The sequence below is a fragment of the Dendrobates tinctorius genome, unplaced genomic scaffold (genome assembly GCF_039654945.1).
Source record: "Dendrobates tinctorius isolate UK_male_01 unplaced genomic scaffold, ASM3965494v1 ptg000149l, whole genome shotgun sequence".
In the NCBI taxonomy this organism is placed as follows: domain Eukaryota; kingdom Metazoa; phylum Chordata; class Amphibia; order Anura; family Dendrobatidae; genus Dendrobates; species Dendrobates tinctorius.
In genome coordinates this window covers 2776633-2790272 of record NW_027361816.1, presented here as the reverse complement: position 1 = coordinate 2790272, position 13640 = coordinate 2776633, and the positions used below count along the sequence as shown (strand labels likewise).

General features: G+C 44.6%; 1 protein-coding gene across 2 annotated transcripts in view; it reads right to left on the bottom strand.

Moving 5' to 3' along the window:
• Nucleotides 1-611: 611 nt before the first annotated feature.
• The window catches only part of NSMCE4A (NSE4 homolog A, SMC5-SMC6 complex component), a 69717-nt gene continuing 56688 nt past the window's right edge, over nt 612-13640 (bottom strand). Inside the window, exons 7-11 of one of the 2 annotated variants that reach the window (XM_073546596.1) lie at nt 12838-12932; nt 11816-11864; nt 6622-6713; nt 3649-3718; nt 612-928 (exon numbers count right to left, since the gene is read on the bottom strand). In XM_073546596.1, the coding sequence (XP_073402697.1) occupies nt 894-928; nt 3649-3718; nt 6622-6713; nt 11816-11864; nt 12838-12932 (341 nt within the window). In that variant the 3' untranslated portion in view covers nt 612-893. The remainder of the gene's footprint in view (nt 929-3648; nt 3719-6621; nt 6714-11815; nt 11865-12837; nt 12933-13640) is intronic. The other variant, XR_012220444.1, reaches the window with a different exon arrangement.

Genomic DNA, 13640 nt, shown 5'->3' with positions numbered 1-13640 from the left:
AACAACATTCAAGTCTACAGACTCTTTCACATCTGTCCCAAGGTGGACCTGCCAATGCCAATCACCGAGCTGAACAGAGCTGGGCGCTTGAGCAGAATGAGGGGCCCTAATGGAGTTTCATCATACAGGGAAATGTTAGACCTGCAGCAGATAAAACAGGGATTTTACCAAAACTGCAGCAAGCAGCCCAGTATGAGACACATCGCTGGTATTGGGGTCTCTGCCCTTACTAGATCATGCATTTCTCAGATGGGGTGGGTGCAAAAACATTACAAGGAGTTTACCTTTTCTAAAAAAAAAATGGCTGCCATATAACTAGACTGAAACATCACTATAATGTGACCTCTGGTTCCCCCAATAATCCTGAAAATGAAGTGGCCACATTGCTGGATTAGCCCTGGATCCTGCTACGTCTCCCCCAGGACAGGGACACTCCTGGACAAATCCCACTTTCTGTTGGTTGAAGGGACATTATTTCTGCCGGACATAACTTTAGAACAGAAAAAGGAAACCCTTCCAGAATCGGTGGATGAGGCACACAGATTAAGTGAAACAATCCAATGAAAGGTTCTCTTACGTACAAATTAAAAAAAAAAAAAAACTCCATTGGGCCAATTACAGAAAACGTATTTATTTGAAATATTGGTCTCAGAATGTAAAGATTTTCTAGACTTTATAAACTTATAAAAAAAAAAAAACATTAAAAAAATACAGAAGGTAGAAAATACTTATATGTGTCCATAACATGAAACATTCAGTGTCCGGGTCATGGGACATTTTCTTAACCCTATAACGGCCATAGAATATTTAGCATAAAATACTTGAAATATATACAAGCTATATACATAATAAAACTTCCTTATAACATAAAGAACAATTTACAGATGGTTAGACTAATGATATTTTGGTGCAGGAGAGGTTTCCGAACCTAAAAAACAAAATCAAAATATACAGAAAATTAATTTGAAAACCTAAAATGGCTGCATTAAAGGGGCCGTCCAGCCTTAGGCTGAAAGTTTACCATCACTATATGTGACAGCAGACTTGTACCCTAAGGCCAGAAAACCCCTTCAAACAAAAAAGTTCATGAAAAAAATACATACCGTATTTTTCGCTTTATAAGACGCACTTTTGTTCCCCCAAATTTTGGGGGAAAGTAGGGGGTGCGTCTTATAATCCGAATATACGGGGGAGGGGGGGTGTATATATATATATATATACTGCAGGGTCCAGGGGAGGTGGGGGCAGCTTTGGAGCGGTGCTGTGAGCTGGTAAAAGCTGCCGGAGGGAGCCTTTGATCTCCTGCTCCCGCTCATATAATATGCACTGCCGCTGTCCATCACCATGGTGCTGAAACCGCACCACGGTGACTGGCTGGGGGAGCGGCGCATATTATAGCTGCCTGCGCCCTCCTTTGATCGCACATGATCCCCTGTGTTAGATATCTCCCCCATGCTGCTGCCCATAGTAAAATAAAAAACTCTTTCCTTACCTCCTCCAGCGCTGATCTCCCAGTGTCTCGGCTGCCGCTGTCATCAGGCACGCAGAGATGATATCACTCTGCTGTGCTGATCACATGACCGGCACTGAGAACCAGGAAGTGGAGGAGGAGCTCAACCACACTGAGGGAGACACGAGGAGGGACAGCGCTGAGAAGGTAAGGAAAGAGTTTATTTTACTAAAAGCAGCAGCATGGAGGCGATATCTAACACAGGGGGCCGTGTGTCAGCCACAGGGGGCCAGTGTGTCAGCCACAGGGGGCCAGTGTGTCAGCCACAGGGGGCCAGTGTGTCAGCCACAGGGGGCCAGTGTGTCAGCCACAGGGGGCCAGTGTGTCAGCCACAGGGGGGCCGTGTATCAGCCACAGGGGGGCCGTGTATCAGCCACAGGGGGCCCGTGTGCCAGCACAAGGGGGCTATATTCAATATAAGGTGGCCATATCCAGATTAAGGGGGCTAATTTTAGGATGGGGGGGCTATGAGGGACATATACCCTATATGATTTGTTAGACGGACACTGGCATTATAAGACGGACCCCATTTATTAAAAAATTCTCTATTCCTTCACCACATTTGGGGGTGCGTCTTATAATCAGGTGCGTCTTATAAAGCGAAAATTACAAATGTAAGAACAGAAAGAGGAGATGAATTGGTCAGGAATGGTAGGGGGGACACAATTTACTTTCACACATTGGTCAGCGCCATTGAGTTGGTCAGGCATTGTTCAATTTCACACATTGGTCATGCAATGTTTAGCATTAGGTCGGGATCACACTACCGTGTGTGATGCGAGAAACTCGCACGAGTCTCTTGCATCAATGCGGGCACTCAGGACCGGAGCTGCGGCTGCATAGAAATACATGCAGCCGCAGCTCCGCTCCCGAGTGCTAGCGGTAGTGCCCGGGTGTTGATGCGAGAGACTCGTGCGAGTTTCTCGCATCACACACGGTAGTGTGATCCCGGCCTTACACATTGGTCGGCCATGGAATTGTCCAAGGAAATTGTTTCCTTTAACACATCACTAATTTAATTAAATTCTACTAATGCTAATAGCCATTCTCAGGTGAGGAGAACAAGACATTATGGTTTAAACTGGGGAAAGAAAGAAAAAAAAAAAAAAAAAAAATAACTGCTGTAGCTGCTTTGTTCACATGTTGCGTTATTTTGTTGCTTTTTTAATGCAAATTATGAGCTGCGTTTTACAGTACCGGAACAAGCTATGAGATTTCAGAAGTCTCATGCACATACGCTGGGTTTTTTTTTTCCTGATTGAATTGGAACACTGCAGCATTTCTCTTCTTTCAGCATTTTTTCACCCATAGAAAGCAGTAAGTGCAAAACCGCAAGGCTTTGCTGCGCTTCTGGTACAGAAAACTCAGGAACAGGCGGCACTAAACTGTAACTGCATGCAGAAGAAACAAATGTACCTGTAAAACGCAGCAAAAAGGCAGCATGTGAACATAGCCTAAAACGCAGCAAAACTGATGGCAACGTTTTTTGCTGCTTTTTTTTTTTTTTTTTTTTTTACTACACTTACTCATTGCTTTTTATGGGTGAAAAACTGCGGCAAAAAAGCTGAAAGAAGTTACATGTTGCAGTTTAAAAAATAAAAAAAAAAAGCAGCAGTTTTCTAATGCAGTCAGAAAAAAAAACAATGTGTGTACATGAGGTTTCTGAAATCTCATAGCTTTGGCTGGTACTGTTAAAAAGCAACTTTTAATTTGTGTAAAAAACGAAGCAAAAAAAAAACGCAAAGTGTGAACATAGCCTTATACTTTTGCTCTGATTGTTCTACTCCAGGTTTTGGCTTACAAATACTGATGTTAAATACTGAACGTGTGAATGTGGCCTAAGATGGATCACCACTGATGCCAGCAGGCATTTCTTGTGTTTTAAGGATGAGACCAAAGGGATAGGGAACGTATCATTTATTGTATTATTTTTAACAGATCTCAGCTAAACAAATTTCATCTTCGGAAAAATCTTTGCAATTACAAAATTACATAGAGGAAAGAAAAAAAAGAAATTTGGTGATCAAAATACTCGTAAAAAGATTAATAAAAACTTCATAAAACATGATTACACCTAGAAAACTAACCTGCTCCATAGCTACAAAACATCTAGTCATGAGCAGCAGCCAACTACTTACATGAAGCTGGTTCGGCTCGTCTCAAGGGAGGGATCATGGGTTCTGTAATCTCAAATGTCTTCACAATTTCCTTGGGGAAAAACAAAAAAAAAAAAAAAAAAAATCAAAATCACAACACACATTTGGAAACTGGAAAAAGGCCACATAGTTTATTTTCACTCATGTATACAAGCTGTGCACAACGTCTTCACCTGTGCTTCTCAAACTAGGAGGCAGCCCCGATTAAGCCCCATTCAGACAGGAGGGAATTTTCTTGTAAGTGAAAAAAACAAACACTTGAAAATTAGATCTAAAACACTGATGAAAGTCACTCTATGGTCAGTGTTTCATCAATGATTTTCTCATATGAAGAACTACATAAATTGCAAAACTTCGTAATGCAATGTTAAAAATGGACCAGACACAAGGACTGCACACGGATGGCAATGTGTACGGTCAGCGATTTTTCACTGATCCATAGATTTGTATTGGCGTGGAATAGGTTTATCCAGAACTTGGAACAAAAAATTGACATGTCTTAGACAAAAGTACTCAGATTGTGGGAGTCTCGGAAGTCAAAGTTTGATGAAATGGCAACTACATTTTAAAAAGGTTTTTACATGACAGCGTTTTACAGACATTATTGGCACTGTCCCTGATGGGGCTCACAATCCAAAATATCCCTAACAGTATCTCTTTGGAATGTGGGAGGAAACCCATGCAAACACGAGGGGAACATACAAACTCCTTGCAGATGTTGTCCTTGGTGGGATTTGAACCCAGGACCCTGGCGCTGCAAGGCTGCAGTGCTAACCACTGAGCCACCATGCAGCTTCTGTAAGCACCTCTTGCCCAATAGTCGGGGAAGGGTCAGTTATAATTATCAGCCGTCTGAAAGCAACATTACTCCAGCAGGCTCAGGCCCCAATGACTGAGTGGCCATAACATTACACTCATCCCTCGTCCATTACTCCAGTAGCCTCAGGCCCCAATGACTGAGTGGCCATAACATTACACTCATCCCTCGTCCATTACTCCAGCAGGCTCAGGCCCCAATGACTGAGTGGCCATAACATTACACTCATCCCTCGTCCATTACTCCAGCAGGCTCAGGCCCCCAATGACTGAGTGGCCATAACATTACACTCATTCCTCGTCCATTACTCCAGTAGCCTCAGGCCCCCAATGACTGAGTGGCCATAACATTACACTCATCCCTCGTCCATTACTCCAGTAGCCTCAGGCCCCAATGACTGAGTGGCCATAACATTACACTCATCCCTCGTCCATTACTCCAGTAGCCTCAGGCCCCAAATGACTGAGTGGCCATAACATTACACTCATCCCTCGTCCATTACTCCAGTAGCCTCAGGCCACAATGACTGCGTGGCCATAACATTACACTCATCCCTCGTCCATTACTCCAGCAGGCTCAGGCCCCAATGACTGAGTGGCCATAACATTACAATCATCCCTCGTCCATTACTCCAGCAGGCTCAGGCCCCAATGACTGAGTGGCCATAACATTACAATCATCCCTCGTCCATTACTCCAGCAGGCTCAGGCCCCAATGACTGAGTGGCCATAACATTACACTCATCCCTCGTCCATTACTCCAGTAGCCTCAGGCCCCCAATGACTGAGTGGCCATAACATTACACTCATCCCTCGTCCATTACTCCAGTAGCCTCAGGCCCCAATGACTGCGTGGCCATAACATTACACTCATCCCTCGTCCATTACTCCAGTAGCCTCAGGCCCCAATGACTGAGTGGCCATAACATTACAATCATCCCTCGTCCATTACTCCAGCAGGCTCAGGCCCCAATGACTGAGTGGCCATAACATTACAATCATCCCTCGTCCATTACTCCAGCAGGCTCAGGCCCCAATGACTGAGTGGCCATAACATTACACTCATCCCTCGTCCATTACTCCAGTAGCCTCAGGCCCCCAATGACTGAGTGGCCATAACATTACACTCATCCCTCGTCCATTACTCCAGTAGCCTCAGGCCCCAATGACTGCGTGGCCATAACATTACACTCATCCCTCGTCCATTACTCCAGCAGGCTCAGGCCCCAATGACTGAGTGGCCATAACATTACAATCATCCCTCGTCCATTACTCCAGTAGCCTCAGGCCCCCAATGACTGAGTGGCCATAACATTACACTCATCCCTCGTCCATTACTCCAGTAGCCTCAGGCCCCAATGACTGAGTGGCCATAACATTACACTCATCCCTCGTCCATTACTCCAGCAGGCTCAGGCCCCAATGACTGCGTGGCCATAACATTACACTCATCCCTCGTCCATTACTCCAGTAGCCTCAGGCCCCCAATGACTGAGTGGCCATAACATTACACTCATCCCTCGTCCATTACTCCAGTAGCCTCAGGCCCCCAATGACTGAGTGGCCATAACATTACACTCATCCCTCGTCCATTACTCCAGTAGCCTCAGGCCCCCAATGACTGAGTGGCCATAACATTACACTCATCCCTCGTCCATTACTCCAGTAGCCTCAGGCCCCCAATGACTGAGTGGCCATAACATTACACTCATCCCTCGTCCATTACTCCAGCAGGCTCAGGCCCCAATGACTGAGTGGCCATAACATTACACTCATCCCTCGTCCATTACTCCAGTAGCCTCAGGCCCCCAATGACTGAGTGGCCATAACATTACACTCATCCCTCGTCCATTACTCCAGTAGCCTCAGGCCCCCAATGACTGAGTGGCCATAACATTACACTCATCCCTCGTCCATTACTCCAGCAGGCTCAGGCCCCAATGACTGAGTGGCCATAACATTACACTCATCCCTCGTCCATTACTCCAGCAGGCTCAGCCCGCAATGACTGAGTGGCCATAACATTACACTTGTCCCTCGTCCTGCAGCGGCCTTTCCCTGCAAAATTAGCAGCCCACCAACTAACACTAGAAAATCTCCCAAATGTTATTTTAGCTCCTGTAAAATTTACGATCTTACCATCCAGTCCTGATGGCTTAGACTGATGACACCTTGATATCTGGGCTGGTTATCCTTGTCAACCTGTGACTCACTTTCCTGGGATATCGGTTCTGGTAAAAGAAGGCAGAAGAGAACTTTAAATGGTCTCACAGTAAAAATCGATTGTGTCCATGTATCCCTCTTGAATTAACACCAGTGAATTCGTTTTTTAATAGGAAGGACAATCATAGGAAACTTAGTGGAGTTGAGTTGTAGCTAATTTTGAGTGGAGTTGTAAGAAATGTACAGATTCCGGCCTCAGCTTTTGTTTTTTTTTTGTTTTTTTAAATGAACCAACATTAATAAAAGATCTGTGGAGATGAAGATATACCGCATATACTCGTGTATTAAGCCCTCGTTACACACAGCGAGATCGCTAGCGATATCGCTAAAGCGTCACCGATTTTGTGACGCAGCAGCGATATTGCTAGCGATATCGCTATGTGTGATACTTACCTCTGACCGGCTCCCCCACTGGTTATCGCTGATCGCGCGAGAACGTCCAGGACCGTTTCTCGTCGGCCACTTCCTACTGGGCTTCCTGCTCTGGCCGATGAGCGACGCGTAGACGCGGGCGGGAGGACGTCTTCATCGCTGCGTCTGACAGGTAAGTTACAACCGCCGACCGCTGCTATGTCGCTGGCGAGATCTGCCTGTTTGGCAGCTCACTAGCGACCATTTAGCGATGCACCAGCCATCCTGACCGGGTCGTATCGTGGTCGGAATCACTGGTGTATCGCTAAATGTAACAGTACCCTATGCTGAGTTTTTCAGCACATTTTTTTGTGCTGAAAATGCCCCTCACGGCTTATACACGAACGAGTCAATTGTCCCAGAAAGACGGCGGGGGAGGGGGAGCAGGTCACAGATGCAGGAGCCGGCAGCTGTGGCTAAAGCCTGTGCCACTGCTAAAGAGAAATGAATATTAATTTATCTGTAATAACACACAGTGACAGCAGCAGCCGCCAGCTTCCAGCACACATCCTACTTACCTTGCCTGCGCGCCCTCACTACATCTCGTTCCAATGCCAGCAGCTCTTCCTGCCAAGTGATCAAGTGGCCTCACTCACTAAGATAATGAATATTCAAGGCTCTCTACTCCCATAGGCATGGAGTGAATATTCATTACCTTAATGAGCGGGGCCACGTGATCACTCGGCAGGAAGAGCTGCTGGCACCGGAATGAGATGCAGCAGGGACTCCAGGCAAGGTAAGTAGGATGTTTTTTTTTCCTTTTTTTATAGGAACCATGCATACAAGGACAAGGGATAAGGAGCTATGCATACAAGGACAGGGACAGGGGGGAGCCATGCATACAAGGACAGGGACAGGGGAGCCATGCATACAAAGACAGGGACGGGGGAGCCATGCATACAAAGACAGGATCGGGGGAGCCATGCATACAAGGACAGTGACGGGGGAGCCATGCATACCAGGACAGGGACGGGGGAGCCATGCATACAAGGACAGGGACGGGGGAGCCATGCATACAGGGACGGGGGAGCCATGCATACCAGGACAGGGACGGGGGAGCCATGCATACCAGGACAGGGACGGGGGAGCCATGCATACAAGGACAGGGACGGGGGAGCCATGCATACTAGGATGGGGATGAGGGGACAATATGTACCAGGCATATACTCGCGTTACTAAGTTTACCCAGTTTTTCATGGCAAAACTAGGTGCCTGGGCTTATACTCGGGTCGACTTATACCCTAGTGTATTATATATATATATACATACACACACATATTATATATATATATATATATATATATATATATATATATATATATATATATATATATATATATATATATACACACACACACACATACATATATACACACAGCTCAAAAAAAATAAAGGGAACACTTAGACAACAGAATATAACTCCAAGTAAATCAAACTTCTGTGAAATCAAACTGTCCACTTAGGAAGCAACACTGATTGACAATCAATTTCACATGCTGCTGTGCAAATGGAATAGACAACAGATGGAAATTATTGGCAATTATCAAGACACCCTCAATAAAGGAGTGGTTCTGCAGGTGGGGACCACAGATCACATCTCAGTAGCAATGCTTTTTGGCTGAAGTTTTGGTCACTTTTGAATGTTAGTTGTGCTTTCACACTCGTGGTAGCATGAGACGGACTCTACAACCCACACAAGTGGCTCAGGTAGTGCAGCTCATCTAGGATGGCACATCAATGCGAGCTGTGGCAAGAAGGTTTGCTGTGTCTGTCAGTGTAGTGTCCAGAGGCTGGAGGTGATACCAAGAGACAGGCCAGTACACCAGGAGACATGAAGGGGGCCGTAGGAGGGCAACAACCCAGCAGCAGGACCGCTACCTCAGCCTTTGTGCAAGGAGGAGCCCTGCCAGAGCCCTGCGAAATGTCCTCCAGCAGGACACAAATGTGCATGTGTCTGCACAAACGGTTAGAAACAGACTCCATGAGGATGGTCTGAGTGCCCGATGTCCACAGATGGGGGTTGTGCTAACAGCTCAACACCGTGCAGGACGCTTGGCATTTGCCACAGAACACCAGGATTGGCAAATTCGCCACTGGCACCCTGTGCTCTTCACAGATGAAAGCAGGTTCACACTGAGCACATGTGACAGACGTAACAGAGTCTGGAGATGCCGTGGAGAGCGATCTGCTGCCTGCAACATCCTTCAGCATGACCGGTTTGGCAGTGGGTCAGTAATGGTTTTGGGTGGCATTTCTTTAACAAATTGATTGTCAATCAGTGTTGCTTCCTAAGTGGACAGTTTGATTTCACAGAGCTTTGACTTACTTGGAGTTATTTTCTGTTTAAGTGTTCCCTTTACTTTTTTGAGGTTGGCATGTATGTATGTATATATATATATATATATATATATATATATATATATATATATATATATATATATATATATATATAATCTCAAAAAATAAAGGGTACATTAAAAAGCACATCCTAGATATCACTGAATGAAATATTCCATTTGCAAATCTTTATTAATTACATAGTGGAATTTGTTGAGAACAAAACATAAAAATTATCAATGTAATTCAAGTTTAATATCCCATGGAGGTCTGGATTTGGAATGAGACTGGAAATCAAATTGCAGGCTGATCCAACTTCGGTGGCAATACCTCAACACAAGGAAATGATGCTCAGTAGTGTGTGTGGCCTCCATGTGCCTGTATGACCTCACAACAGCGACTGGGCATGCATCTGATGAGGCGGTGGATGTTCTCCTGAGGAATCGCCTCCCAGACCTGGATTAACACATCAGTCAACTCCTGGACAGTCTGTGGTGCAACATGGCGTTTGTGGATGGAACGAGACATGATGTCCCAGATGTGCTTGATTGGATTCAGGTCTGGGGAACAGGCAGGTCAGTCCATAGCATAAATGCCTTCATCATGCAGGAACTGCTGACACAGTTCAGCCACATGAGGCCTAGCATTATCATGCATCAGAAGGAACCTAGGACCCAGTGCACCTGCATATGGTCTCACAATGGGTCTGAGAATCTCATTCCGGTGCCCAATAGCAGTCAGGGTACCTCTGGCTAGCACATGGATGGCTGTGTAACCCTCCAAAGAAATGCCTCCCCACACCATTACTGACCCACAGCCAAACCGATCATGCTGGAAAATGTTGCAGGCAGCAGATCGCTCTCCACAGCATTTCCAGACTCTGTCATGTCTGTCAAATGTGCTCAGTGTGAACCTGCTCTCATCCGTGAAGAGCACAGGGCACCAATGTCGAACCTGACAATCTTGGTGTTCTCTGGAAAATTCCAATCACCCTGCATGAAGTTGGGCTGTAAGCACAACATCCACTTGTGGAAGTCTGGCCCTCATACCACCCTCATGGAGTCTCTCTGACTAGAGTTCAGCGACTTTGGTTGGATCGGGTTTCATGAAACAAAATTTGTTTCAGATGAAACTGGTCCAACTAGGGCAAAAAAAGTCGGAGTTTCGTCCGAAACCCGACCCCAATGCAAGTCAATGGGGAATAAAAGTCGGCATTGAGTGGATGAATGTCATCCACATGGATGGCTCTGGCACTGATCCTCCTGTTCCTCCTTGCACAAGGAGGAGGTAGAAGTCGTGCTGCTGGGATGTTGCCTTCCTACGACCCCCTCCACATCTCCTGGTATCTGCTCCATGCTCTGGACATTGTGCTGACAGACACAGCTAGCCTTCTTTCCACAGCTCACATTGATGTGCAATCCTCGAAAAGCTGTATTACCTGAGCAATTTCTGCAGCTTGCTACTGTACCTCTAGGAGTGAGAGCAATGACAAAATGTAAAAGTGACCAAAACAACACCCAAAAAGGATGAGAACAGAGAAAGGGTCTGAGGCCACCACCTGCAGAACCACTCCTTTATAGGGATTGTCTGGCTAATTGCTGATTATTTCTACCTGTTGTCTGTTCCATTTGCTCAACAGCAGGAGCAACGGATTCACAAGCGGTGTTGCTTCATACCTGGACAGGTTGATTTCACAAAAGTGTGAATGATTTGGAATGACATGGTGCTGTTTAAGTGTTCTCTTTTTTTTTTTTTTTCAGCAGAGTGTGTATATATATTATATATACACACACACACACAGCATGGTGGCTCAGTGGTTAGCACTGCACCCTTGGGTTCATATCCCGCCGAGGACATCTGCAAGGATTTTTTGTGTTATCCTTTTGTTTGTGTTGATTTCCTCCAGTTTCCTCCCGAACTCCAAAGACATACTGACAGTAAATCTAGATTGGACAGTGATGATAATGTCTGTGAAGCACAGTGGACTTAATGGCGACACTCCAAATTTTCAAATGGCAGTGCATTTTATTTCAGGAGCTTTAGTAATTCTTCAAGAGGATTGCTTGTCAATTGTCAAATTTGCCAATGAGGATTCATGATAGTGAGGCAATAAGATACACACACTCTGAATTCTCATCCCCGTTCCAGCGCTGTCGCTGTCAGCCGAACCTGAAACAATGACGTCACTGTCCACCAGTGACCTCACCGCTGCAGCTGCTGATTGACTGGAGCATGGAGTGGTGGCCAGGGGTGACTATACCTTCCTTTTTTTATGTTTTACCACCATAGCTCCTCTCTGCTATAATTAGCAATAGAAAAAAATTGTCCTATTTTAATAGTAAGGGGTGCAGTCATGCCTTACCTATTATTGGTAATTTATCTTGGTCAAGCTTTATTCTTGCAAATCCATCCTTTATAAAAGAAAAATAGGAAAAAAAGTCAGAATTTGTTAACTATGTATGCCAAGGTTTAATGTGCATCCAAATACTACAAAGCAGGAAAAAACAAATCCTCAGATGCAACAAAGATGGAGAAGCATAGTGACAATTTTGGTGAAGTGCATTTTTGGTTTTTTTTTCTTTCATATTTATAGAGTTTTTCCCACCTACTGTTAAGGCATCTCCTTACACTTAAGAGTATCATACACTATAGGAACAGAAAAGCACAAATAGGGTCTTATCCGATGATACTTTTAAAATTATAAGAGATCCACTCACCTGCTGTAGGAGAGATCAAGCATATGAGATTAGTAGTCAGCTGCTGCACGTCCAATGGTCAAATAAGTGACCGCCGATATATCAAATCCTGTGGAACTTATTTTTGGACTTCCATGCGCTGCTTGACATAATACACGATACCAGTATAACTGAAGATTAATAATTTATTCCCAACGCGTTTCAAAGTGAGACAGACATCTGTCATCCCCTGAGGAAGAAGTGGGTCTCACTTCGAAACGCGTTGGGAATAAATTATTAATCTTCAATTATACTGGTATCGTGTATTATGTCAAGCAGCGCATGGAAGTCCAAAAATAAGTTCCACAGGATTTGATACACTTAATAAGAGGTATCCCTGTGTCATTTTTGAAAGACATGTCTACCCTATGGAAATTGATAGAAATGATAGAAAGCCAGGACTAGATGCGCCCCACCTGAGCTTACACACCTTACAGATTAATCTGCTGCTGGTGGATTGTTAGAAAATTGGATAAATGAGCGCCACTCCTTTTGTTTTCATACATTTGTATGTGATGATTTGTGTATACATGTTCTCCACACCATATATACAAGTATGTAGGACATTTATCAGAACAAACTTACAATCCATCAATTATGGTCAAACATTTGTTAGTATGTGTGTGTGTGGGGTTGAATAAAAACTCACCCGAATTATAAAGGAAACATGAAAGATGTTCTCAACTGTACGAGCAAAAGAATTTGGATCAATGACGAAATCAAAAAAGGATATAGGCGTATCCGCTGTAAAAATGAAAAAAAGAAAAAACATACTGTATGTAAAATACTAAGAAAACAGATAAGAATGGGAAGGATAAGAGCTTGCGACATGCAGAAATACTACAATCCTGCAGAAGGGAATAGTTACATGGAGTTTTATACCATGTGAGTAATACACAATTGTCCATCACTGTTATATTAATGACCTTCACTTATAGCGCAGTCAGACGGCCGTATAAATCAGACCGAGATAAGATCACGATGTGCGGACTGGCTGACGGGTCTCCCAACCAGTGTAACAGCTTCATATATTTCTATGCAGCTGTCACGCTCCAGTTAAGAGAGCCGCAGGGAGTCCGAGCAATGTGTTCAGATTTCAGTCCAATTTATACCGACGTCTGAATGTGATCTTTCAATGGTTCTTCGATATTACATTAGTGGGGGTCCAACACCCTCAGGTGAACTGTTCTTGCTACTGGCAGCAGCCATATTTTCACCCATGCTGCGATGAATTGATTAAATTTGAATAGACAGAGAATGTGCAGGATCTTGCAGCAGCCTCTACATAGCTGATGGACTTGTGCCCTTTAGCTCCGCAACTGCTTACATCCAACCGCCTCCAAAACTAAAAGACAGCTAATCAGTAAGCACGCCAGATATCTGACCCCACCAATCTAATATTGATGATCTACCCAAAGGAGAGGTCATCAATATAAAAGTAGAGGAACAACC